General features: G+C 47.5%; 2 protein-coding genes across 5 annotated transcripts; one reads left to right on the forward strand and one right to left on the reverse strand.

Moving 5' to 3' along the window:
* Positions 1-619: 619 nt before the first annotated feature.
* RASL12 (RAS like family 12) lies at positions 620-18,460 on the forward strand. Its single transcript, XM_030317918.2, has 5 exons — positions 620-868; positions 2,747-2,803; positions 9,244-9,317; positions 10,017-10,207; positions 12,853-18,460. The coding sequence occupies exons 1-5, from the start codon at positions 766-768 to the stop codon at positions 13,226-13,228; spliced, it is 801 nt and encodes a 266-aa protein (XP_030173778.1). The 5' UTR covers positions 620-765; the 3' UTR covers positions 13,229-18,460.
* Positions 15,025-25,818, reverse strand: SLC51B (solute carrier family 51 subunit beta). 4 transcript variants are annotated; one of them, XM_030317923.1, is made up of 5 exons: positions 25,438-25,817; positions 22,333-22,455; positions 18,667-18,878; positions 17,537-17,627; positions 15,025-15,299 (listed from the first exon to the last, which is right to left on the reverse strand). In XM_030317923.1, the coding sequence occupies exons 3-5, from the start codon at positions 18,761-18,763 to the stop codon at positions 15,086-15,088; spliced, it is 402 nt and encodes a 133-aa protein (XP_030173783.1). In that variant the 5' UTR covers positions 18,764-18,878; positions 22,333-22,455; positions 25,438-25,817; the 3' UTR covers positions 15,025-15,085. The 4 variants fall into 4 exon arrangements, with proteins under 4 accessions (XP_030173783.1, XP_030173784.1, XP_030173780.1 ...); XM_030317924.1 differs by lacking the exon at positions 22,333-22,455 and having other exon boundaries at positions 18,667-18,767; positions 25,438-25,818; XM_030317920.1 differs by lacking the exon at positions 22,333-22,455.
* Positions 25,819-27,227: the final 1,409 nt, after the last annotated feature.

Genomic DNA, 27,227 nt, shown 5'->3' on the forward strand with positions numbered 1-27,227 from the left:
TCGTAATCCAGGATGGGTTAGGTTTCTTGAAGCTGGATACATATTGACCATGAAATGTTAGTAAAGAAGTCTCTTCCCCTTCTCAGGAGTCAGGGTTCTGCCTGGAGTTTGCAGTGATGCCTGAGAGTCCCCACACCGAAAGGCAGGGTAATGTAGTTGGGGAAGTTGTGTGCCAAAGGCTGAGCTGGCTGTGACTGTGACCTAGAGAAAGGGCAAGGCTGGGAATTGAACCGGGCAGGCTTCCCGGAGGAGGAGGCGGGGCCAGCTGCGTAGAACAAAGGAAGGAGTGGATTTTTTTGCAGGTGGAACGAGATTGCACGGAGGTTCAGACTAGGCTGGAAACATCCTTCCCCTCACTCCGCCTACCCCAGCCTCTCTCTCTCCGGTCCTGGACCTTGCCTGCAGGGTCCCGGGGAGCTCCAAGTGGCGACAGCGCTGTCTTCCGGGCGAAGCCTTGCTGTGGGCTGTACGGCCGGCCAGAGCTCCCTCCCAGCGGGGGGCTCCCGCAGCCCTTACAAGGAGTTTGGCGGCTCTCCGGGCGGCCCCGCCCGCCAGCCTCCACGGGCCCCTCCTCCCGCCCGGCTGGGCCGGGCCGCGGGAACGCAGCCCTCTCCGCTCTCGACGCCGGGCCCGGCGCGGACATCGACGGGCCCGAGCCCGCGAGTGTGAAAGGAGCCGGCGACTAGCTCCCAAGGGCCCCAACAGGCGGGCACGCGGCTCGGGGCCCTTCGGCAGAGGACTCGTGACCTTCTCAGCAGGGTCGCCATGTCCTCGGTGTTCGGGAAACCCCGCGTGGGCAGCGGGTCGCAGAGCGCGCCTCTCGAGGTCAACCTGGCCATCCTGGGACGCCGCGGCGCTGGCAAGTCCGGTGAGTTGGGTAGCGGGACGGAAGATAAGGAGTTAGGGGAAGATCCGAGAGACGGGGAGCAGGTGTGGACGCTGTGGACTTGGTTGCAGGCAGGCTCTCCCACTGGCTTTGGGGCTTCCTGCGCCCAGGTGGGTTGAGTGAGACACCGCGATTTTCTTCTTTGCCTCAGTTTTTCTGTTGCTTGTTTCTCTACTATGTTCTCAGCTCCTCCATCTCTCATCTGTCTTCTGTTCCTTGCCTGTCCTTTCCCTTTGTGTCTCGGACACCAGTTGTCTTTCCTCTCTGCTTGTATCTGTGTCTCACGGTCCTCTGCTGATCTCTCCCTTGCTGTTCACTGCTTTCCATCTCCTCTCCCTGGGGCGAGCAGTCGGCCCTGGTGACTAGCACTGCAAGGACATGTTAGGGGCTGATCTCTAGCTCAGGCCCCTAGGAGCTTAGTTACAGCCTTGCTATTCTTCAATTTAGTCTGGGGATGAAGGGAGGTGGTAGAGGTCACTGGCTATTGGGATTTTCCAGGGAGGGGCCACCCCAATTCAATGGATTCTGGAACAAAGTGTGCATTCTTATCAAACGTAATTTTCAAGTTAGACCCCTCTCTTGACTTTCTGGAAACCCCTTAGACTACTATCCCAGGTGTCTGGGCCTTGTTCTTGATGAACCTAGATTTTGGGTTGCCACTGAGATCATTTCTGCCAACACCGAACTCTGGCTTAAACACTCCTGGCAGCTCTCACCCAAGTGAAGCCCAGGTGGGTGGGTGTCCCTGTAGGCAGAGACCCAGAAAAAGGTTTCGTTCCTCTGTCCTGCCACTTCACAGTCCCAGGCAGCTAAAGGTGGGAGGGCTGTTTTCCAGTTACAGCCATTAGTGACTGGCCAACAAGGGCTCAGTTCGCTATGTTTCTTTCCCCAGAGTGTTCTTTGAGACTCGCTGGGATCCTACTCTCCACTTTTGAAACCAGCCCCCCAACTCAGAGAGGGGACTCTGAATCATGTTTTCCTACAGAAAAGATTTGCCCTTTTCCCTTTGAAAATCAAATTGTAGTTCTGTCTTTGGTATAGTTTAGCCAGTGACTACATGAATGAAGGAATTTAAATTTTAAAGTATGTGTATTCCCTGGGTATTAGTTTGCAGAATGACACTGTAAGGAATCTTGGGAAAGAATTTTAAGGATTTTCTTTAAAATCTCACATTTCTTTTTAAGAGTCCGGCACAATAGTTGGCTGGCCCTGGGGCTTTATGTCACTAAATTCTGAACAAAATCAAAGTTCTATTAATGAAGTACACTTGGGGAGAACTTCATTTTAGGTTTTCCATTCTTTGGGACATCCATGATGAGTGTGGAGGCCCTAGTTGGAGCCAAGACTTGAGATACAGAGGACCAAGGGCTAGAATGTGTTTACTTGAGACATGGGTGTTCATACTCACCCTGGGGATCACAGACTGATCAACTCAGCTCTTAGTCTTTGGTGTATAGCCAAAACTGGAATAAAAGCCCCATATTTCAGAATTTTCATGACTTGACCAGGGTGGGGGATGTCTAGATAACTGGTTGAGTGGGTCCTGGACCCCTCAGTTTGAGTCTTTAAAAACACCTGTTAGGCTTGCCTCTCGTGGTTTTTCTTGCCATAAAAAAAAAAAAAAAAAAAAGCCAGGATGCAACTAGGGGGACATGGTTCCTTATATTTCTGGTTTCTTCTGAGCTTCTTGAACCAACTCCCCAGCTTCTAGACCCATTCCCCCAAAGAGCTGAGCTTAGTGTCAGCCAGGAGTCACAGAGGCTAGATAAGTCCTCCCTAAAATGAGAGGGGCAACCTCTGGGAACCAGCAGCCAAAGACAGCAGGGGATGACTGAGCCAGCTTCTTTCTGTTTCCTGCAGCTCTGACCGTGAAGTTTCTGACCAGGAGGTTTATCAGCGAATATGACCCCAATTTGGGTAAGGAACCACTCCTCCCCATCCTCCTACTGTGTCCCACTTGGATCCCCCCTACCCCTGCCCCCATGCACCCACCTACACTGTGGTGGGCCCAGACCTGACCGGGATTGAACATCTGGGGGCAGAGGGGAGGAACCACCCAGGATGACTCAGCCCGTGGGACAAAATGTTTTACATGCCAGAAATACATCCTTCCACAGCCCACCCCAGACAGTTTGGGGGTTGGCTTAATTAGGAAAACTGAGATAGGCTGATTTGTCCTAAATTATGAGGTATGTTGAGACTTAAAAAAAATCAAACATAACAGGACGTCTGCAACCATTAAGTGTTGGTCTTCAAGATGGCCACTCAGTATACTTTTCCAGAAAAGCTGGACAAAGCATTTGAGAAACTATCTAGTGCTACTGGTTGCTGACCCATTTTTGAACCACACAAGAAAACTCATCTTGTTTTATAGCCATATCATGGTATATTGGAAAAAAGGATGCTCTGGTATCAGTCAGAGCTAAGTTTGAACCCTAGCTCTGCCATTTACTGGCTGTACAGCCTTGAAGCAGTCACCTAATCTCTCTGAGCTTCTGTTTCCTCATCTGAAAAGTGGGCATAGGGGCGCCTGGGTGGCGCAGTCGGTTAAGCGTCCGACTTCAGCCAGGTCACGATCTCGCGGTCCGTGAGTTCGAGCCCCGCGTCAGGCTCTGGGCTGATGGCTCGGAGCCTGGAGCCTGTTTCCGATTCTGTGTCTCCCTCTCTCTCTGCCCCTCCCCCGTTCATGCTCTGTCTCTCTCTGTCGCCAAAAAAAAAAAAAAAAAAAACGTTGAAAAGTGGGCATAAACATGCCTATCTCAGAAAATAACTGTGAGGATTGAAGAAATGACACGTTAGCCTAGTATTTGACTCACAGTAGGCACAATGCATATTCGTTTTTCCTGCCCTTTTCCTTAACGTTTACATTAATTTTTTTAATTTTTTTTTTTAACGTTTATTTTTGAGACAGAGAGAGACAGAGCACGAACAGGGGAGGGGCAGAGAGAGAGGGAGACACAGAATCTGAAACAGGCTCCAGGCTCTGAGCTGTCAGCACAGAGCCCGACGCGGGGCTCAAACTCACGGACCGTGAGATCATGACCTGAGCCCAAGTCGGACGCTTAACCGACCAAGCCACCCAGGCGCCCCATTAACGTTTACATTTATAACATTTGTTTTTTGTAAACTGTTCACTGAAAAAAATGGTGTGTCTGGATACTCTTAGCCTTTTGAAAATGGGGGGTTGCAGTCTTGGATTCTTTTTCACTCATTCCACTGATAAGAATGAAATGAAGCATTTGTGGGACCCTGAGGGCTCTCCAGGGAATCCCAGGGCTGTTGGGCATAGGCTGGAAACCGCAGTACAGCAGGGCGTGCAGCAGGGCCCTGAGGGAATGTGCTGTAACACCTGAAGGAAAGAGCCCCTTAGCCCCTTGGTGCCCTCAGTTCACAATGGAATATTGAATCCCAGTGTCGGAGCAGGAAGGGACCCCAGGGCTATTTAGTCTATTGGTTTCTAGAATTTTTCCCCTAAGTAGCAGAATCCCTTCTTCCAAGGTGATCTTAAATAGAACCCCAAGATGTCAAAGAGAAAGCAGAGGGGGTCCCCTGGTTAAGTCAAGAGTACAGGGCAGGCGACTCACTGATAGTCCCTAAGGGATTTGTTTTCTCAAAGCTTGGTTTGACTACCTGCGCTATGACACAGCCCCTCAGTGGAACAGTGGAAGAATTAGGCCCAGGGAGCTGAGGCTTCTGGGCCAAGGTCACACAGCAGGTCTGAGGGGTCTTTTTCTTTTAATGTTTATTTATTTTGGGAGAGAGGGCAAGCAGGGGAGGAGCAGAGAGAGAAGGAGAGAGAGAATCCCAAGCAGGCTCCATGCTGTCAGCGCAAAGCTGGACACAGAGCTTGAACTCACAAACCGTGAGATCATGACCTGAGCTGAAATCAAGAGTTGGAAGCTTAGCCAGCTGAGCCACCCAGGCGCCTCTTGAGGGGAGCCTTCTTGATTAGCAGAGGTCAATGCCCATGGGGGTGGGAAACAGGATGTAATTGTGTGATGGTCAGGGGAGTGTTGAGAGAGGCCAGAACATGGAAGCAGAAGCAGTGGGGGAATTGAAGACAGGGAGGAGGTGGGAAGGAAAGCCATACAAGCAGGGGGTGTTTGGGAAGGGAAAATGAGGATTTCCAAGGGCGGTTCCTCAAAACACAGATCCTGCCTAGCTCAGATATTACATGGGGAATACTTAGGCTAAAAAACATTAGCTGTTTATCTGAAATTCAAATTTAATTGGTCATCCTATATTTTATCTGGCATCCAGCCTCCAGTTTCTTCATCCCTGCCCCCAATTCATACCTTTCCTGCCGGGTCTCGCCAGAGCCTACTACAGTGGTGGTTTGGGCTTCCTGATTGAGTAATTTTGGAGTTCTGACCTGATAGTGGAATGTGTGGTCACACTGTCTGGGGGCGGGGAGGGGGGAGCAGGGCAGCCCTCCACAGTGGTCAGTCACCCCAGCCTTAGGTCTCTCTCCCTGGCCTGAGAGCCTGTCAGCTGGAGAGATGGCCAGATGCTCCCCTTCAGCCATTCTGGAAGACCAGTCCCACTCCTCCTTGGGATTCCGCCCTAGCATCTAAACATTGCAGCCACTATCCCATGACTGCCTGCAGCAACAGTGGACTCTAGGACCAGAGCCTTTCTTTCTGTGGAGAAAGACCAAGGAGACCAAGGAGAGAGTTAGCCATCAGGACATGTAAAACAACTCTTGCTCCTTTTCAGAGGTCTTCCTTGAACCCAAAGTGAGCTTCTCAAGCATGGAAACCTGTGTTACTCATTTCCGTTTCTAGCATGGAGTGCAGTACTGGGCATGACATATGTACTCTTAAACATGAGATTGAATTTTGGTTTTAGGTTTAGCTTTTAAAGAAGAGCTATGACTATTATCCCCATTTTACAGGTAAAGAAACTGAGGCAGAGAGGGCTCAGTGATTTCCCTATGGAGAACCTCAGGTACAAAGGAAGATGAGTATCACTCCAGTGCGTCTTCACTTAGGATGGCCTTATGTTCTAGAGGGCCTGGAACCAGAGGTCTGCATAGCACTAGGCTCTGGTTTCCCCATCTGGAAGATGGGACCAATAGCTTGTACTCTGTCTGCATAAGGGTTGTGGCTGGGAATGGTGCACCTGGGTGGCTCAGTCGGTTAAGCATCTGACTTGGCTCGGGTCATGATCTCATGGTTTGTGGGTTCGAGCTCCGCGTTGGGTTCTGTGCTGACAGTGCAGAGCCTGAAGCCTGTTTCAGATTCTGTGTCTCCCTCTCTCTCTCGGCCCTCCCTCCCTTGCTCATGCCCTGCCTGTGTCTCTCTCAAAACTAAATAAACATTAAAAAAAAATTTTTTTTAAAGCGTTGTGGCTAGGATTGCTGGTAGGAGCTGAGAGAACCAGTGCCTGTGGAAAGGCTGTGCCTGTGCTGAGCACTCCAGGAAGGGCAGGGGTCCCCAGGAGGGAGTCCTCTCAAGGAGGAGCTGGGGAGCACCTTGCCTGGCTTTCTCGGGGCAGAATGACAGCTTCTCACCTCTCTTGCCCTCATCCTGCTCCAGCAAAGACGCAGGCACCATTTCTGAGGCATCATCCTACATGCACTCTGACCAGAGCTCCCTTTGGCACCTTTATTATTATTATTTTTTAATGTTTTTATTTATTTTTGAAGGAGAGAGAGACAGAGCACGAGCCAGGGAGGAGCAGAAAGAGAGGGAGACATAGAATTTGAAGCAGGCTCCGGGCTCTGAGCTGCCAGCACAGAGCCCGACGCAGGGCTCGAACTCACGAGCTGTGAGATCATGACCTGAGCTGAAGTCGGACGCTCAACCGACTAAGCCACCCAGGCGCCCCTCCTTTGGCACCTTTAAAAAGACTATTACTGGGGCGCCTGGGTGGCTCAGTCGGTTAAGCGGCCGACTTCGGCTCAGGTCATGATCTCGCGGTCCGTCAGTTTGAGCCCCGCATCGGGCTCTGTGCTGACAGCTCAGAGCCCAGAGCCTGTTTCAGGTTCTGTGTCTCCCTCTCTCTCTGACCCTTCCCCGTTCATGCTCTGTCTCTCTCTGTCTCAAAAATAAACGTTAAAAAAATTAAAAAACAAAAATAAAAAAAATAAAAAGACTATTACTGTAAATGAGGGGAAAATAGTTTGGGAAAAGAAGCTTCTCTCAGCATGAAAGTCCCCAGAATGTTATTTAGAACTAGGAATTATGAAACCCATGTGATTAAGGACCCCAGAATGCTCTGGAGAGCAGGACTTGGTGATGGGAAGATAGGACAATACTGTGACTTGGAAAGGACCCCCTACCTCACCTGCCATGGGGGAGGAAGCCAGATAAGATGACATCTGAGGCTTCTCCAAGCTCACCCATACATGTTCCTCCTCCTCAGCTGGCCTGGGAGCTTCTGCTCTTCCCCTGTGCTCTGCCCAGAGTTGGACGATCAGCTGGTCCCCTGAGCAGAGGGTGATGGGCGGCCCCATGCCTAGATGGGGAGGCAGCCCAGCCTAGAAGGCCTGAGTTCACATTCCTTCTACTGATGGAGTGCTGTGTGGCAGTGGGCAAGGTCCCTCCTCCTCTGGGCTTCATCTCTCTCTAGTGGTGCTAACAGTAACTTTGAAAGGCTATTATGCTGTGAGGAACCACAGGAGACCAACGCCAGGCTAAGATTTTCCCCTAGACTGGGCAGGACTCAGTGACTGTTTGGGGAGGGGGGGTGTGGCACAACTAAAAGGGGTGCATCAGACAACTTTGGCAGGAAAATAAAGAAAAATCTGAACAAGATGTAGGCATCTAGGGGCAGCTCTTCTTGCACTAAATATAGTTAAACATTTGGGGCATATTTTCCATTAGATTTTTTTTTTTGTCTTTGAATAAGAGTAGCTATTTATCCAAGTCCCCAAACAGGCTGGGGATGGGAGCTGTCTGTGATTCCTGCTGGCTGCTAGTGGACCTGGCATGTGTCCAGGCCTGGCTTGACTGCCAGTGGCCCTCAGAGAAAAGTGGTGGTGAATTCAGCCAGGGTTGGGGAGGTGGAGGAAAGCAGAGAGGGCCCCAGTTCTGCCCAGGGGTTCTTCTTGGGGTCACTTGGGGCACCCAGGGAAACATGATGGCCAAGTGGACTCATACACATGGGCCAGTGGCACAGGGGAAGGTTGGAGATAGAAAGAATGTCAATATGACAATGAGGTCCTCTTTGCATGCCAGGCCATCTGCTGCTTTCTCAGGTTTGAGGGTGTGAGATGCAAAAAAAAAAAAAAAGAAAGAAAGAAAGAAAAAAAGTTCATGAAATCCAAATAAAGTCAGTAGTTTAGTTCATAGTATGGTACCAATATCAATTTCCTGGTTTTGATCATTTTACTACGGTTATGTAAGGTGTTAACCTTGTGGGGAGCAGAGGGAAGGGCACACAGGAACTCTCTGTACTATTTTGCAATTTCCACACAAGTCTAAAATTATTTCAAAAGAAAAAGAAAAAAAATATATCAGCTAGGAATGTGAACCTGCCCTGTCAGCTTTGGAGCACCACAGTCCCCTGTCTTTTACCAGACATGTATGATGGGCCAGGCCCCATGCCTGGGGGCCCATTCAGTCCTCACACAGCCCTATGAAATGCAGGAACAAGCATTTAGCACAATGCCTGGCACAGAGTAAAATCTGAAAAATGTTTAGCCAATGTTATCATGTTATCCCATTTTAAAGTGAGGAAACAGAGCCTCAAAGAACTGCTTCAAAGACTTGGCCAAGTCACATAGCTAAAAGGTAGCTGAAGTTGGGTTTGATTCCACATTTCCAACCTAAAACGTTTGACTATGCTAGAGTCCTCTGCTATTATTTTGATGAGGAATATTTGTAAAACCTTCTTGGGACTTCTGGACACACACACACACACACACACACACACACATACGTTGTGTGCTTTTCTTTTCCCATCTCTTGTACCACTGAGTGCAGGAGGATTGTCCTTGGGAGCTTCCTGGGGGCCAGGTATTGTGGTCAGAGGGAAGAGAATGCAGAAGCTTGGGGTTTGGAGGGGATAGGCTGGCAGTGTAGCTCCAGAGGTCTCTGCTGCTAAACAAGACCATGGGCCACACACTTGATCCTGTAGGCTTGGTGGCCAGACCCAGAACACAATCCCAACTCCTATGGCATGTTCTGTGAGTGACCTCTTATGATCTGACCCCTGACAGGTAGAGCAGCCTCTCCTTGATGGGAGGTTCTGTGTTCTCCGTTTGGGTGCCAGCCAAGGCCTCCCCAGTTGTCCCAGCTCAGCTGGCTCCGGAATAGATCCCCCAGGGTCTAGCACAGGGAGGTGGGGACTCAGACACAGTCACCCACTGAGCAGCCTGCACTGCCTCTGACCTGGCTGACCATCTGTTGCAGAGGACACCTACAGCTCCGAAGAGACAGTGGACCACCAGCCTGTCCACCTGAGGGTTATGGATACTGCAGACCCGGTAACAGTACCCCCATTACCCCTGGAGAGCTGAGAGTCCATGCAGCCTCCTGGGAAGTCCTGGTCCCAGAGTGGATGCCTCAGATGGGAATGTGTAAACTTTTTAAGCTCTAGTTTGCTGTGTGACCCTGAATGAGGTGCTGACCTCTCCATTCCGGAATCTCTTCGTTTGCCAAGTGAGAAGGGATGGGATGGGGCCTGGGGAGACCTCATGGTTGCTGGCATCAACTCAGAGATCCTCTCTTCTGGGACTTGATGCTCACATACACATGGAGACAGGTGCTTACAAGTGTTTACACAGAGACCCTCTTCGGCCCAGGTCCCCTCAGTACACACATTTTCCCTATGTTCTCACCATCCCCTGCCAGGACTGGATACCAGTTATTCTCAAAAGCCAAGGGACACCATCAACCTGACGCAAAACCAGCAGTGCCCAGGGATAGCCAGGTCTCTGTAGCAGCCATGCCAGAGTCTTGGCTCTGTGCCTCAGAGGCCAAGGTCTCCAAGTCTCTGACTGGGTGGTGGGAGTGAGGCTTACGAGACAATGTCTCCTTTCACACCAAGCCAAATCCACACTCAAGTGCCTCTTTAAAAAGGGCTCTGTTGGGAACAATATACAAAGACCCAGAGAGTGGGGAGGTGGGTGGGCAGCTCAGGTAAAGGCCTTTGCCCCCACCGAGGCTTCCCTCCTTCACCCCAGGATACCCCCAGGAACTGTGAGCGCTACCTGAACTGGGCCCACGCCTTCCTGGTGGTATACAGCATGGACAGCCGCCAGAGTTTTGAGGACAGCAGCAGCTACCTGGAGCTGCTTGCTTTGCACGCCAAGGAGACACAGCGCAGCTCCCCTGCCCTCTTGCTGGGCAACAAGCTGGACATGGCCCAGTACAGGTGAGCACAGACAGTTTGTCCTCCTCTCTGGAGTTCACTTTCCTCATTTGTAAAGGCTGGGTGTCATCATTGGGGATTGTTTGGCTAAATTTGAATAATCCCCTCAAATTTAGGTTAAAGGTAAGTGGTCTTCCAGACAGGCAAGGGCAGGAAGGGAGGAGCTTCTGGCCCACACAGGGGTTGGACCCTGAAAGTTAGAAGAGATGCCACCCCTTCCATCCTCATGGGGCTTTGTGGTCTTTCTCGGCCTCACCCTTCTTGCCTGTCTCTAGGACATTCCATCCTCACTCTCCATAGCTTGTTGATTATTCAGTGCCCAATTCCAGGTCTGAGAAGAAAGGCTGTGATTGGCTCCTGTAATCAGGTTTCTGCTCTGGTCCAACCAGCTCTAGCCTCACCCAAGCATGGCCCCAGGCTCACTCCCACAGTTGGCTGTGCTGAGGGCAGGTTCTCTTAGACTGAGTTGGACTTGAATCAGAGGTCACAGACTGGGCCAGAGGGCAGATTACCAGCAAATACAGCAGCGTTTTGCTTGGCGAGCACAGAGTTTTAAAAGACCTAGAATTGGAATGCTTTGAGGAGGGGCATGTTCTCTCCAGCTGACCACAGGCCTTACCACTCCCCATGGCTTACCTCCACCCTCCCTATACATTTGAGCTGCTTGCCTGGCCCCTGAAAGCATGATGCTTACACTTGATGAGTGACCCCACTGGCCTTCTTCAACACTGACATTTGTCCTATGTGGCCAGCCCACCTTTGAAGTATGGCACCTTCCACCCATTTTCCACCTGTCCCTCCCTGTGCATGACTAGTACCCTGCTTCCCCAAGCCTCAAAGGCCCATTCTGGTATTAGCAGGGAGGGGACTTAGGTGCAGAACAAATCAGATGGGCAGCGGGACAGGGGGTGCAGTCTCATGAAGAGGGGCCACGGTAGGAGCCTTTACTGGCCATTCAGCCCTCAGACCAAGACAAATTTCATCTCAGGAAATGAAGGAAGTTGTGTGATCTTAAAACCAAAAGGTGATCTTTGAGGAATTATAGAGCTCACAGTGCCTGCCAGAGGGGTCAGAAGACTGAATTGTGGTAAGTTGTCTTCAGTATGAGGAAAAAATTTAGACAACTGTTTTGATCCTGATCTTTGCCAAAGGGATTGTCTAAAAATGGTTTGGTAGCAAATAACAAAGATTATGGGACTCAAGCAGTTTCAGTTCCCTAAGAAAAGTCATGACAGTTATCTTCATTTCCTTCTTTGATCAAGTCCTGAGGTTAGTGGGTCAGGATTTGATGAGCAGTAAAACTTCTAGCTGAGCATTGGTGTGTCTCCCATAATTGTCTTGCAGCTAGAAGGTAAAACATAGGTTAGAGCAGTGGTTCCTGAACCACTGATAAAATTGTCACCAGGCTGCAACAAAATAAGAGGATAATATTACATACCTGTGTCACCCATTCACAAAAACATGTATACATGTACGGAGTGCTGCATATTCTAAAAATTCACGTTTCAAGCCTCCAGAGTGACAAATCTGTAGATTCAAGCCCATCATAAAAGCAAATAATACCAAGTATTCCTTCAAAAAGGTTTCTTAGGAAACAGTGAGCTTCCAGACAGGACATCAGCCATGGATGGGGAGTCTAGATGCTTTGCCTCTGGCCCTTTTTATCCCAGTTACTCTCTGTCTGATCCTCCCCTGGGCAACTAGCCCTCTCCCAATCCCCCTCCCCCTGCCAATTGAACTTTGGCTCAGGAACCTCTTCCCACCAATACCCACCTGTCTCATGGGCTCTGCCACTGTCCTTGGGAATGGTGGATGGGGTGATCAGCAGTGCAGGGTGACCACCAAGATCCAGCCAATGGAACCTTGGCCTCAAGACCTCAGGTACCCCCTACCCCTTCCTTCTTCTGGACATCTGACCTACCCAAGAGCCAATTGTTTTCCTCTCACCTTTAGTCCATGGCTTTCAGGTCCAAAACTTCCAGGACCTCCCCAGTTAAGTATTTGATCCCACCGTCACAAAAGAGGAGTATAGGACGAAGCTGACAATGGGTGCTGTTCCCTCTCTCCTTTTCTCCCTCCTTGTAATGAAATGCCACCCTTGCTCTCTCTTGCCTCTCCCCTGGACAGGCAGGCAAAACTCCCCATGGGCCCTGAGAGCTCTGCTGACCACAGGCATCCTGAGTCACCTCACCCACCCTGCCTCTGTGGGTCACACCCTTCAGTCCAAACCACTGCCTTTCTCTAGAGTCAGTCCCACAGACCTGGGCTGAGGGTGGCTCATTTCCTGACCAAGAACCCATGCTGGCATAGACACAGGGCTGGGAATGACCATCTTCCTCGGTGCACAAACAGGGTCTAACCAGTAAGCTTCTCCCTTGCCTACAGCTTTGTTTCTAAATTCTGGCTTTGGTGAGGTCAGCCATCATTCATTGAGCACTGACTCTGTGCCAGGTACTACACTAGGCACACAATACAAGTGGTTTTTCTTAATTCTTTTAACAACCCTGAGAGGTAGAGGTCACTATCCTGTTGTACAGATGAGATGACTCCAGCTCACCAAGCTGGTGAGTGGGGAGCCGAGTGCAGGCCCAGGCCTGCCCCACTTGAATGCGTGCTCCTGACCCTGCCTCACCCTGCTTCCCCACCAGGCAGGTCACCAAGGCAGAGGGTGCAGCCTTGGCTGGCAAGTTTGGGTGCCTGTTTTTCGAGGTCTCTGCCTGCCTAGACTTTGAGCATGTGCAACATGTCTTCCACGAGGCCGTGCGGGAGGCACGGCGGGAACTGGAGAAGAATTCCCTGCCCCGGCCCCTCTTCATCTCCGAGGAGAGGGCCCTGCCACACCAGGCTCCGCTCACTGCCCGGCATGGGCTGGCCAGCTGTACCTTCAACACACTTTCCACCGTCAGTCTGAAGGAGATACCTGCCGTGGCCCAGGCCAAGCTGGTCACTGTGAAGGCATCCCGGGCCCAGAGCAAGCGCAAGGCACCTACCCTGACCCTGTTGAAGGGCTTCAAGATCTTCTGAGGGCACCCCTAAGGATCCCAGACTTAGGGGCTGTGCAGGGCTGCAGGATAGGGGCTGACTTCTCACCACTGGCTTTCCTTCTGATGGAACAATAACCCTCGCCCTCTGGCGGACAGTTGATCCCTCTTCCAGCACCAAGTAATTTCCCTGACACCCAGTTTACTGTGTGAGCTGGAGGGACAGGCAGAATGCTGCTCTTAGTCCCTCCAGGCCTTGGTTTCCCCCACCCTGAAGGGAAGTAGCCACAAGACAACACGGAGACCTAGGTCTGGCTGAAGTGGAAGGAAATTGGAGTGTCCATCATGGTGCCATCACCCCTTCCTGCTCCAGCAACAGCCAGGCCAGATGTGGCCCCTAGTGGACAGCTCTGGATGGATGGTCACCACCAGTAGGCCCTGCGTACAAGGAGGCCGGAGAACATTCTACAGGAGCAGACTTGAAGTCCTGGCACCACCTAGTGGACGGAAAGGGCAGAGCGGCTACAAGTTTTGGGTGGCCTGAGCCTGGCGCTCCTGTTGTCTTCTGATTTCACAGAAGCCCCAAGCACCAAGCCCCACAGTTTATCCAAGTAAAATCTAGTTTAAATAATCCTATGGGACAGCCTGTGAGAAGCAAAATTCCCAGGAAGGGCTGTTTCTGGTACTTTGCCTCTCAATGAGGATAGAAGGTTGGGGGCTCTAGGTTGCCTAGGGTAGTGAGCATCCAGTGTTTTAGTCACCAGGAAGCAGACCCGCCTTGTTTTCCCATCTTAAATTAAGGATTCTCTCCACGGACCCTCAGGACCAGCTTCCTGAAGCTTAATGATCGAAGCTGCAGAAAAAAGTCATTCTCTCTAGTGACCATCACACAGGATCCAGAGAGCCTGTAACTGGCAGTATCAGACATCCGGTGGGCACCGTTAGCCTGTCCCAGGCTCGTAGGCAGAAACACAGTAGAGCAGTTTGTAGTCTGGTCCAGCAAGACCCAGTACCTTTGGCAATGGGTCTGAATGTTCAAAGTCCACTTTTGAAAGATAGAACCTAAAGCATTTTTGGCCACCATAGCTTATACCATAACACTGTGGCTCAGATGTGGGATCAGGACAGCACTCTTGGGATTCCATTGTTAGCACAGGGAGCTCTATAGTTTTCTAACTCTGTTTACCTCAGGGCCCCTAGCCCAAAGGAAATCTCTCGTAGACCCTCAGCAGGTAAGCAGGTAAAAGAAATGGTTCTGGTAGGAGGAAGGGGTGGCAAGGGGATTCTGAGCCCAGAATCCTGCTCTTGGCAATTCCAGGAGCTTGGATTAAGAACAACGGCTCTAGAGGTACCTGGGTGGTTCAGTCAGTTAAGCATCGGCCTTCGGCTCAGGTTATGATCTCGCGGTTTGTGAGTTCGAGCCTCACGCCAGGCTCTGTGCTGACAGCTTAGAGCCTGAAGCCAGCTTCAGATTCTGTGTCTCTTCTCTCCCTATCCCTTCCCTGCTTGTGCTCACGCTCTTGCTCTCTCTCTCTCTCTCTCTGAGAAAAAAAAAATTTTTTTTTCATATAAAAAAAAAAAGAAAGAACAACAACTCTAATCCAGCCTTCAGCCCCATTATGTAGATGGAGAGGTTGAGGTCAGAGAGAGGCTATGAACTCCTCAAAACCATACTAGAAGTCGTAGCCTGGCTTCCTGACCCACAGGCCGGCTATGGATTTTGCGATTTTGCTCCAAGCCCCTTGTGTTGAACCACCCCCATTGGAACCAACTGCATTTCCAAACGCCCACTTCAGATGCATTTTAATAAAAAAGGAGGGTTTTTTTTTCATAACAATATTTTGATTGCAGTTCGTTCACTGAATCTGCTGACAACATGGGGCAGTGCTCTGGACCCCTCTTAGCTCTCAGATTCTTGTGGGTCTGGAAGGAGAACCAGTGGCACCTTTCTCCCTTTTAACTCAGTTTCCACCTGGGCCAAATTTTGCTTTTCTGAGAGCAAAGTCTCTCTTAGCATGTTCAGGTTGTTGTCCTCTCTGGCTCCGGCCTCAGCCAAGTCTTGGACTTCCAGAGTTGTTGTTTCCGGTTTGTTTTTCCTCAGTATCTTTTGATTTCTGGGAGGAGAGAACATGCTGTTGAATCGGGGTTCCCTGAGCTGGGGGACTGAGGGGCTGGGGCAAGACTAGGTCTCGCAAGTGGACTAGCGAGGTGGAAAATCCAGTGGGCAGTTCTGGGAACTGCTGGGGGAGAAAGCCAAGATAGCATGATGTTCTTTTGGCAGAGAAACAGTTTATACTCACCGGTGCATCATCTCCCCAGATCCTCATTGCCACCATGAGCTCAACTATTATTGCTACAGGCTCCCCTTCAAGGTGACATGTGGCTCAAAAAGGTCAAAAAAGCACATACCTTAGACATGCATTTAAGTCTCCTGACTCTGGGTTCCGTGTTCTTTTCGCCAACCCACACATTTTCTATCCCAGGACTTCATTCTACTTAGTGCAGGTCCTTGTTACCCCACACCCCATCTCCACCCTCATCCCACCCCATCCTCAGACAAACTACTTTAGGGAAATTCCTAAATAATCTTCCTGCTTCTAGGTCCTTGCTTTTCCAAACCAGCCCCCATGCACCAGTCATGTTTCTAAAACCGCAGCGTGCACACATCACGCCTTAACTCAAGTATCTTTAGTGGCTCCCGACTGCCCATGTCCTTAACCTGGCGTTCAAGACCCAGCCTTCCTTCCGGTAACTCCCCTAAATGACATCTCCCTGAAAGTAGTTTTACTCAAGGTACCCCTAGACTTCCTGGCCAGAGTAGAGGGACCGAGCTGTGGTAAGAGCTGACTGCCCAGAGAATCTGCTTGGGCCCCAGGAGGAATAGCTCATTGTCTGCCTTTCCCATGGACGGCCACTTTGCTCCCGAGTTGACCTTGTTGAGGGCAATGCCTCCTGACAGGGTAAGAAAGGCAAGGTCACCTTTTTAGAAGCTATATCCCTTTGGTTCCTCTTATGTCCTGCATCCAGACTAACCTTGCTAAAACATAAGACTTTCATGTCCCTGTTCAAAGCTATTCCCTGGCTCCCCAGTGCCCATGAGCTAGAACCTGAATACCTTGGCATGGCCCCCAGGACCCATACATTCTGGGTCCTTCCCCCTTCTTGTCCTCCCTCTATCCCCATCCCACTTCACATGCCACAGCCACATGGCTGGGCCCTCCTCCTCCAGCATGTCAAGCTTGATATCTGCTGTCCCTCAGTCTGGAAAGCTTCCTTGGCCCACCCTCCCTCTATCTCTTTGCCCTGAAGGCCCCAGATCCCACTACTGTGCTCCCACTGTACTCTGTATGTCCCGTACTGAGCACCTGTCACTCTGAACTACACTTGTCCCTCTACCAAACTGTAAATTCTATAAGGCAGGGGCTGAATCCCTCTTGCCCGTGACTGTGGCTCCCACTCTCAGAACAGAGCTTGGCACTGAGCAGGTGCTCAGCTCTTACCTGAAGAATGAGTAGTGAATGAGGCCACAGCAATTCATAAGTACTAGTTCTCAGTGTGAACAAAGGGCACTGGGTTTGTTTTTTGTTTTTTACTTTATAGTAGAACTATGAAGAAAATTCATGCATAATATAAAAGCATAGAAGGAAGAGCACAGAAGCTAGGCCAACACTTCCTTAGATCCTCAATTACCTTATTCTGTACAATGGAAATAAATAACTTGTGCCTGCCCTACCTTACAGAGCTGTCTTGAGGGTCAAATGAGAGAATGTGAAGATACTTTTCAAATTGTAAAACATGATACAGATATGAGGGAAGGGTTCTCATTATTTTTGTTTGAAAGTTACTGATAGTGGTGACTGGTGGGTATATAGTAATTGTTGAAAGAAAAATGGAAGGGAGGGAGGGAGGGAGGGAGGAAGATGTGTGAACCAAGCATTTATTGAATCATTTCTAGAACCCAACACTGCCAGTCGCTTGGGGAAACACAATTGAGTCAGATGTGGTCTGTGTCCTCAAGGAGCTCTCAAAAGTCAGCCCTGGAAGTTTATCATCCAGGGAATTTAGCAAAATGCCAATGACCACCCCAGACCCTTTGTATCAGAATCTCTTACTCACTTGTGAGAGTGGCAGAGCTGGGATTTGAACCCAGACCTGTGTGACTCCAGAACCAGAGATCCTGACCTCTGCTTGCTGGCCAGGGACAGGGGGTAGTTTTTCAACAGCTTTGTGTTGTCACAGGACCCCAAAGGCTGCATTTTGCTGTCCCAAAGGGTGGCTAGCCAAGCCCCTATGTGACCCCTCCCTAGATTTCCCCACCTCCCCAGAGACCACCCCTAGGCCAGCTCCTCACCTGTTTGCCTGGATGCTCTTTCTCAGGAGGACAATGCTTATCACAATCACCACACCCACCAGGGCAAAGATGGAATAATTCCAAGGAGATGCTGGGGAAGGACACACAGAATGGAGCCTTGAGGAGAGGCTGGGTGCCCCTCAGGCCCACCAACAGTTGGGGCTTGGGCTCAGCCTCAGCTCACAGCACTAAACGTCCTCTGCTGTAAGGCCGGGTGTTGTAGAGAGACCCCTGCCCTGCAGGAACTCAGTTGTGGGGGAGAGAGACTGGGAGGCATGATTTCTGCTCTACAGAAGCCCTAATCTAAAGAGGGACAGCACGGCAGTTGAATAATCGTGTGGAAAGCGGGGTGTGGGTGGACATAAACTTCACACTCTTCAGAGTTGTGCCAGAGGCCAGCCCTGTGCAGTGCGAGGAAAGGAAGGAAGGAAAGGAGGCTGGGGGTGGGAAGGAAGGGATGGCTGTAAAACTGTTCCACAACTGCCGAAAGAGAACACCTGAAGTGGCTAATCTGAATTTGGATAATAAGATCTGTCCACACAGTGCCAAAGTGAGGCAGAGTCCAGCCTCAAAGCTATTGCATTAGCTGTTCCCCTGCCAGGAATGTTCTTCCCACACATAATCTGCGTGGCTAATCATTTCATCTCCTATAAGCCTTTATGCAAACAAGAGCATCTTAGTGAGGCCTTCCTTGACCATAGTACCTACACTTCTATTCCCTTTCTGTGCTTAGTTTTTCTCCTTATTACTCATCACCAACATACTATGCATTTTACTTGTGTGTCTGGTTTCTTTTCTCTTTCATTAGAATGTATGCTCTATGAGGGCATGGACATTTGTGCTTTATTCACTGCTGTAACCTCAGTGCTGAGAACAGTGCCTGCTGCACAGAAGGAACTTAATAAATACTTGTGAACGATTGAATAAATGAGTGAATGAATGACCACACCCCAAGGAGAGGAGGGTGCGGGTAGGCCAGACCCCTTGGGGAATTAAGACCCCTCAGCCTCGGTCCCCACCTTGGAGGACATGTGCAGCCTGAAGGATGAGGCTGTGTCAGGGGGCTTCAGCCAGATTCCACTCTGTGTTGAGGACAGACCCCCACCCCCCACCAGTCCCCCACCACTTACCATCTTCTACTCGAAAAAACCAAAGCATTTCTTCCAGCAGTTCCTGAGGCACCACGGTGCCAGCTGGAGCTTGGATGACCCCGTCATTGTGGTCCATGCCCCTGTTCACGGTTGGGATACGTTTCTGACAATGAAATCCTTAGGCCCCTTTGTTCCCAAGCTGCCCACCTGGCCTCCTAGGTTCTGGCCCTTGAGCAAAGCCCTGAAGACCCCTGGAAACAAAGCAGAGAGCATGGATGGATACCCCACCCCAGTTTGACCTCCCTTACTACCCTAACCCAGCTCTCCTCTGGCGCAGAGTTACTGGACCAAGACTGCCTCAGGGCAGGTAGGGTCTGGAGAGGCAGAAACCATTGAAGTGGGTGACACTCAAATATTTATTGAGACTCATCGTGTGATGAGGAGCACTGACCTGGGAGTAAGGAGGATTGAGTCGCTGGCAGGCTGTGGGACCCTTGTAAGGGACATTTCTCATTTTTGCCTGCCCAGCATCCCCATCCAGCTTCTGCAGCCCAACGCACTAGGTCACCCGGGTTTCTTAGCAAATTGTCCCACCTCTCACCATTGATGCCATGTAATAGCCTATCACAGGCTCCTGTCTCCCCACAAAGCCTGGGCCTATCAGCCTCTCTTCTGGAGACCTGAGACACAGAGCTGAGAATAGGAAAAAGTGCCAGAGAAAGGTAGTCGCCAGCTCCTGCTACTGAAAGCTGGGCTCTCCTCTTTCTCCATCACCATTCCTAGGCCAGATTGGTCAGTCCTCAGCAAACCTCTGATAACTTTTTTTTTCTTTCTCTTTTTTCTTTTTCTTTTTTGGACATGTTGTCAGAATTGTTTTTCTGCCATTTGCAACAGAAAAAACTGAACTCATGCTCCCTGGATAAACCCCTTCCTTAATATGAGCCTGTTTCCATTCCCACAAAACAAAACAGGTTAAGCTAATTGTGTTTACCAAACCTCAGTCAGTCTCAAAACAGTCACACATCGTGCTTGACATATTCTTGTACTACCTGTGCTATTACTACTTCTTACAAAAATTCCCACTCTCCAGATTAAAATAAGAAATAAGTGCAATTAACTTTGTTTAATCCAACATATTTTGTTTAATCCAACATATCCCCAAAAGTACCATTTCAATGTAATCAATATAAAAATGGTTGAGATATTTTGCATTTTTTTGTACCAGGTCTTTGAAATTGGGTGTAAATTTTACACTTATTGCATGTCTCAGTTCTGACTAGACACATGAGGCTTCTGTATGATACATCCCAGGTCTGTGCCCAGGCTGGGGCCCGGCTGTGGCAGCTGATTCTCCCAGCTGTTCTGGGCTCCTGACAGGAGGCCTCAGGCCATGGGAAGTGAGCCTTGATCTAAGACCAAGGGGCTGGCCCCTCATCTGGCTCTGCCTCTAGTTAATTTGTCTAGGCAAATCCCTGGGTCCTCTGAAGAACAAAAAAGGAAATAATAAAAATACAGGTAGAAATCAATGAAATCAAGGCAGGGGGGAATTGACAAGATGAACAAAACCAAAAACCTGTTTTTTAAAAATATATTTATAAATATCTCTGGCAAGATTGATCCAGAAAAAGAGAAAATATACAAATAGAACCAAAGTTAGACCAGAGATTTAAATATATAGAAATGTGTTTTGAACCTGGGGCACCTGGCATCTAACTCTTGATTTTGGCTCAGGTCATGGTCTCATGGTTCATGAGTTCAAGCCCTGTGTGGGGGTCTGTGCTGACAGTGCAGAGCCTGCTTGGGATTCTCTCTCTCCCTCTCCCTCTCCCCCTCCCCTGTTCTCTCACTCTCTCTCAAATAATTTTTTTAAATGTATTTTGAACTATATACTAATAAACTTGACAAACCAGAAATGGATGAATTTCTAGAAAAATAGAAAATGTCAAAACTAGACAAGATACTTGAAACTCTCAGAAAAATAAAGTCCAGGTTTAGATGGCTTTAATTGTGAGTTCTAATAAACTCTCAATAAGCAGATAATTCTTACTTTAAATAAGTTGTCCCCCAAAATGAACAGCACCAATTGGATTGTTCTTTTAACACTGGTTTCAAAACTACATGAAGACCATGCAAAAAGAAAAGATGATAGGCCCACTCACTTATGAAAGTAGATGAAAAAATCCTAAATAAAGTACTAATTGCTCAAATTCAACAATGTATTAAGAAAATCATTACCAAGGAAGCTTAATACCAGGAATGGAAGGACAGTTTGACATTAGAAGCTTGTATGATATAACTTTTATGTGGATTCTAAAAAAAAGACTTAGGGGCACCTGGGTGACTCAGTCAGTTAAGTGCCTGACTCTTGGTTTTGGCTCAGGTCATGATCTCATGGTTTGTGAGATCGAGCACCGGGTTGGGCTCCATGCTAGGCATGGAGCCTGCCTGGGATTCTCTCTCTCCCTCTCTCTCTCTCTCTTTGCCCCATCTTGCTCATGTTCTCTCTCTCTCTCTCAAAATAAAGAACTTAAAAAAATGAATAAAAATAAAAATAAAAAATAAAAAAAATTTAAAAAGTCAAACTTGTAAAAAATGGAGGGAAATGGTAGTTGCCAGGAAATGTTGGGGGAGAGATAAGCTTTATATTATTTAAGGGTACAAACTTGCAACTAGTAGTACATAAGCCATAGTAATCTAATGCATAAAATAGACAATAATATTATGCTATAATTATGTAATGTGATAAATACAATTACAAAGACAATCATATTACAATATATAAATGTATCAAACTAATGTACACATGAAATTTACACAATATTATATGTAATATAGATTCAATTAAATACATGAATACATAAATAAAGTGTAAAATTTGATAGGAAAGATGTAAAACTCATAATTCTCAGATGACAAGATCATCTACTTAGAAAGACACACAATTAGAACTAATAGAAGCATTTACTAAAGTTGCTATATACAAGTTCAATAGCATTTCTCACAATATTAGTGAAATTGGAAAATTCAATAAAAATGAGACGCCACTCATAATAGCATCAAAGCCATAAAGCATCTAGATAAACTTTTCCAAGCATAGAAAAGACCTCTATGAAGAAAATTAAAACTGTAGGACAAAAAAAAAGTTGGTCTGAATAAATGGAGAGACATCTATGATTTTGGAAAGGATAAATATATTATGAGCATGTCAATTATCCCCAAGTTAATCTATTAATCCAATACAATTTCAATCAAAATTCTAGTTGGACTTTTTGAGGATCTTGATAAACTTATTCTAACATTTATATGGAAAAAGTAAACATATAAAAGTAGCTAAGTCAATCTTAAAAAAAAAAAAGAGGAGAGACTGACCCCACTAGAGGTTGAGACATAGTGATAAAAAATGTGGTTTTGGGGTACCCGGGTGGCTCAGTCACATGAATGTCTGACTCTTGATTTTGGCTAAGGTCATGATCCAAGGGTTGTGGAATGGAACCGGCATCAGGCCCCGAGCTAAGCCTGGAGCCTGCTTAAGATTCTCTTTCTCTCTCTCCCTCTGTCCCTCTCCCCTACTCACGTGCTCTCTCAATCTCTCTCTAAACAAATTTTTAAAATATGGTTTTGACACAAGACCAAATCACTATACCAATGGATCAGAACAGAGATTTCATAAAGACCTATGTACACGTGGGAACTGGACACACTAACCAGTAGGTAAAGGAGGAATTGTTCAGTGGATGATGTCAGGGAAACTAGCTACTGATGAAGAAAAGGAAGACGAGGTGCACATCTAACAAACAGCAAACTGAAGTAGACTCCAAAATTAAAGACCTAATTGGAAGAGGAAAAAATATAAGTTAATAGAAGCAAGGTAGGACTTCTTAAAAGCTCAAATCTTCAATAACAAAAAACTGATGGATTTGATTATATCAAAAATAAGATTATCCGTTCAATGAAGAATACCCTCAATAAAGTAACAAGCACATTTCCAGTTGGGATAAGATATTGATGACGTTTAAAATCAAGAAAAGACTGATATCTAGAGTATACAAAGAATTCTTGCAAATTAACAAGAAAAAGATAGGAACCGTAATAAAAGATAAAGGATATAAACAGGCAACTTACAAAATCAGAAACCCAAAGGCTAGCAAGCATATGAAAAAGTGATCAATCTTTTGGTAATCAAAAGAATGAAAATTAAAACAAAAATGAAATAGCACTTGACATCTATCTGATGGACATAGTTTAAATGGTAGATAATGCTGTGTGTTGGTAGAGCCCTGGGACTATAGCCTTAGGCACTAACAGAGGGCATGTAGACAGGCCGCCATCTAGAGCAAATCAGCCAAAGTGTACACGACTCACGACACAGCAGTTCTGCTCCTGAGCATGTATATTTCCCAAAGAAATTATCCCCAACAGATAAGGGGGCATGCCATACCACTTATGAAAATTCAAAATATATGCACACAAAACTACACGTTTTACAAAACACATTTTTAAAAAAAGATACACATTACACATATTAGGATAGTTATCTCTGGGGGAAGAGGAAAAAGGGGGCAGGAATGGAAATAAAAGTAAAGAAGTAAAACAGAAGAGTTTTGAACAGACCCACGGTGAAAACGTCATGGGGCTAACCAAAAACAAACACAAAAAGAGAACAGAGGGTCTCGGAGGCAATCTCAAGCGCCCCTCTTCTGATACGGCTTTCTGCAATAGCTTTGGACGCTCAGTCAGGAACATCCAAAGATAGCTGGATGGCAAACAGCCAACTAGAAAAACAAAGTACTAGTAAAAGGATTGACATCAGAGTTTTTTTCCAACTCTAAATGCTCTGCGAGAAATAAAGAAGCATCTACATCTTTTGAGGGGAAATATTTTGACACAAATATAATACTAAGCAAGTTTGGGGCACCTGGGTGTCTCAGTAGGTTAAGCGTCTGACTTCAGCTCAGGTCATGATCTCATGGTTCATGGGTTCGAGCCCCACGTTGGGCTCAGTGCTGACAGCTCAGAGCCTGGAGCCTGCTTTGCATTCTGCCCCTCCCCTGCTCGTTCTCTGTCTCTATCTCTCAAAAATAAATAAACTTATAAAAATTTTTTTTAAATACTGAGCTAAGTTTTTCATATATGAATGATCATTTGCATGTCAAGATAGAGATGGAAGTCAAGGAGAAAGAAAGTGTTTTATTTTATTTTATTTTATTTTATTTTATTATTTAAAAAAATTTTAAGTAGGCTCCATGCCCAACGTGGAGTCCAATGTGGGGCTTGAACTCGTGACCCTAAGATCAAACCTGAGATGACAGTGAGCCACCCAGGTGCCCCCAAGAAAGATCTTTTTTAGACTTTCCTGGACTTGGAAGCTTACTACCTACTTACTCATTACTTACTGAACATCTGTTGAATAAGGAAAAGACAAAGTTACAGGAATGGCTAATGTATGATTTGCTGTTCCAGCTCCAGCTATCTGTCCAGAGCACTTGCTAAGAAGGGTTGTGATTTTCTGTCCAGTCTCAGATGCAGGAGGGTCTGGATTAACTAGCAACATTGGCCATAGGCTCCTGTCACATATGCAGACCCTCCCAGACCCACAGATAAAAGAGCGTGAAGGTCAAGATAGCCAACACTGACTCTTTCTGGGGAAGTGGATGGGGCCTGGATATGTGTGGTGTTCACTTTGAACATTTCTGTACTGTATACGTTTCTCATGAGTACACACTACCTTCATGCAAACAATACATGTAATTATATATTTTTTAATGTATGTATTTTGTATGTATATTTTAAGTATATATTTAGCATACTTGTATTTTTTTAGTGTTTGTATATATTCTATCTTTTGAGACAACAGCTCCAATTTTGGATGTTTAATTAATGGAACTAATAAGATGTCAGTTCTTCCCAGCTTGATCTATGGATTCAGTGCAATATCAATCCAAGATCCCAGCAAGTTATTTTATGGATATGGACAAACTGATTGTAAAGTTTATATGGAGAGGAAGACCCAGAGTTAGTCAACATAACACTGAAGGAGAAGAGAAACATCAGAGGACTGATGCTACCTGACTTCAAGACTTACTATAAAGCCACAGTGGACAAGACAGTGGTGTACAAATCTGCATGTGGGCTGATGTCCACAGGGGAATGTGTGCTTTAAATATGTATAATATTGTTATAATAAACATACGCCAACAAACAAACAATGACAACATGAATACAAGCCTAGAACTGAGAGCCAGCCCTCCCTGCTTGTGTTAGAGGCCACAGGAACAAAGGACATGTTTCCTTCAGAGCGCTTATCCAGTTTCCTTCTAGAATAGGCATCGTATTAATATACCTGCTTTAAAAAAATTATTAACTAGGGGCACCTGGGTGGCTCAGTCACTTAAGCGTCCGACTTCAGCTCAGGTCATGATCCCACAGCTCGTGGGTTCGAGCCCCACATCGGGCTCTGTGCTGACAGCTCAGAGCCTGGAGCCTGCTTCGGATTCTGTGTCTCCCTCTTTCTCTGCCCCTCCCCCACTCATGCTTTGTCTCTGTCTCTCTCAAAAATAAATAAACATTAAAAAAAATTTTTTTAATTATTAACTAAACTTCATGATTTATTTGGCTTTCATTTTTCTGTGAATGTCTTTTTTCCTATTCCAGGGTCCCATCCAGGATATCCCATTGCATTTAGTTATGTCTCCTTAGGCCCCTCTGGGAGATTCCTGTGTTTTACACAGGGCTTAACCATCTGCCATGGGACCATGATTCCTGCCAAAGAGCCCAAGCCACCCATCCCCATGGGAGGTTGATGACACTCACCTGGGATCTGACTTCTGGGCCTGCCTTGATCTGCTGCTGGGATCAGCGTTGGTTTCTATGTCCTCCCCTTATCAGAGCACTGGATGGTCTCTGCGCCTGAGCACCCGTCACAGCCGTCAGCTGGGGGAACAGTGCTGTTGAGCCTGTGGCAGTGGGGCCCAGCTGGTAGCTCTGCCCTTAGCACACGCCCAGGCCTGGAACCTCCTCTGTCACTCCAGGGTGAATGACCTCATGAATGAGTGGCCTTAGATGACAAACAGGCTCCGCCTGGCTTTCACGATCTGCAAGAGCCAGCAGCTCCATACTTTCCTTCCTATATGTTGATCTGAAGTAAAGAGAAAACATGTGGACTGTCTTGCCAGCCCAGGCAATGGGCTGGGGAAGACCCTCAGTCTGGGGGTTCCATTACTGCAGGCGGATATGTGGTATACCCGCCCCAGGCCTCTGTTTCCTGCTAGTATCAATATTTAACCACAGAGCTGGGAGCCAAGCCTGGCCTTTTATAGCCTGTGCTTTCTCACAGTGAAGGTCATGGTCTTGTGTAAATTCCCTACAAGAAGTTGTAAAATAAGACCTTTGGAGGGCTAAGTGTTGGGGGAGGCAAGGCAAGTGACCCAGAGAGGAGGAATTCCACAGACTAGGTTGAACAGCATCAAGCGGGAAGGACTTGGTGGGGAAGCAGAGCAAGGCCAGACCCATTTGATTTTTTTTTTTTATGTTTAGTTTTGTGAGAGAGTGAGCTGGGGAGGGACAGAGAGGGAGACACAGAATCTGAAGCAGGCTCCAGGCTCTGAGCTGTCAGCACAGAGCCTGATGCAGGGCTCGGACTCACAAACTGTGAGGTCATGACCTGAGCCGAAGTCAGACATTTAACCGACTGAGCCACCCAGGTGCCCCCAGATCCATTTGATTCTGATTGTCAGTGGGCTCTGGGCTTTCCCACCCACTGGCTTCTTGCATCTCCAACAGTCTTTGGAGTTGGCTCAGCAAGGAGTTCCCATTTCACAAATGAGCAAACAAATTGAGTGAGGTCAGGTGACAGGTCCAAGTTCCTCTCTAAGTTAATACTGGTTAACGATGTGGATGACGGCGTGATGCAGAGAAAAGGAGACCCACTAGGAGAACCTAGTCCTACACGGAACCCCAGCTCCTCATCATTTCCTAACTCATTCATTCTTTCAATAAATACTACTTGAGCACCTCCTGCATGGATACATGGATACAAAGACACTGCTCTCCTGGAGCTCTCTCTTTAGGGGAGGGATGGACAAGCAATAAAAAAGTAAACAAAAACAAGATCATTTCAGCTGGTGACAATTTCTGTGAATAATTTAAACAACAAAATGATATATAGAGAGATTGGGTGGGGGAAATGTGATGCCTATATGACTATGCTAAAAACCGAATGCCAAGGCCCATGCAAAGATTTGGGACAGCAGGTGCAAAGGCACTGAAGAAATAATGAGCATAATGAGTTTGAGGAAAAAAATGGGGGAGGGGGTAAAGGAGTTGAGAGATAGTGATAAGGGGAAGTGACCAGAGATAAAGTTAGAAGCAGATTATGCAGAGCTTTGTGAAACAGGATGGGTTTGGGTGAGATGAGAAATCACTAGACAGGAAGTAACATGGTCTGACTGACATTTATCTAAGATCACTTGGCCTGCTGGGTGGAGAATGGATTGTAAAAGAGCAAAAGAGGAACTAGAAGACTGTTGCATTCATCCCGGCAAGAGACAGCAGTGGTTTGGATCAGGATAGTGACCATGGAGACAATAAGAAGTGCTCTGATT

The sequence above is a fragment of the Lynx canadensis genome, chromosome B3 (assembly GCF_007474595.2).
Source record: "Lynx canadensis isolate LIC74 chromosome B3, mLynCan4.pri.v2, whole genome shotgun sequence".
In the NCBI taxonomy this organism is placed as follows: Eukaryota; Metazoa; Chordata; class Mammalia; order Carnivora; family Felidae; genus Lynx; species Lynx canadensis.

What these genes read in the sequence shown, in the direction of transcription:
- RASL12 (XM_030317918.2), top strand. Translation starts at nt 766, where the DNA reads ATGTCCTCGGTGTTCGGGAAACCCCGCGTGGGCAGCGGGTCGCAGAGC. An exon ending in CGAATATGACCCCAATTTGG is followed by an intron (nt 2,804 to 9,243) that starts GTAAGGAACCAC and finishes CATCTGTTGCAG; the next exon opens with AGGACACCTACAGCTCCGAA. An exon ending in CTGGACATGGCCCAGTACAG is followed by an intron (nt 10,208 to 12,852) that starts GTGAGCACAGAC and finishes CTTCCCCACCAG; the next exon opens with GCAGGTCACCAAGGCAGAGG.
- SLC51B (XM_030317924.1), bottom strand. Translation starts at nt 18,763, where the DNA reads ATGGACCACAATGACGGGGTCATCCAAGCTCCAGCTGGCACCGTGGTG. An exon ending in GTTTTTTCGAGTAGAAGATG is followed by an intron (nt 17,628 to 18,666) that starts GTAAGTGGTGGG and finishes GTCCTTCCCCAG; the next exon opens with CATCTCCTTGGAATTATTCC. An exon ending in AAGAGCATCCAGGCAAACAG is followed by an intron (nt 15,300 to 17,536) that starts GTGAGGAGCTGG and finishes CTCTCCTCCCAG; the next exon opens with AAATCAAAAGATACTGAGGA.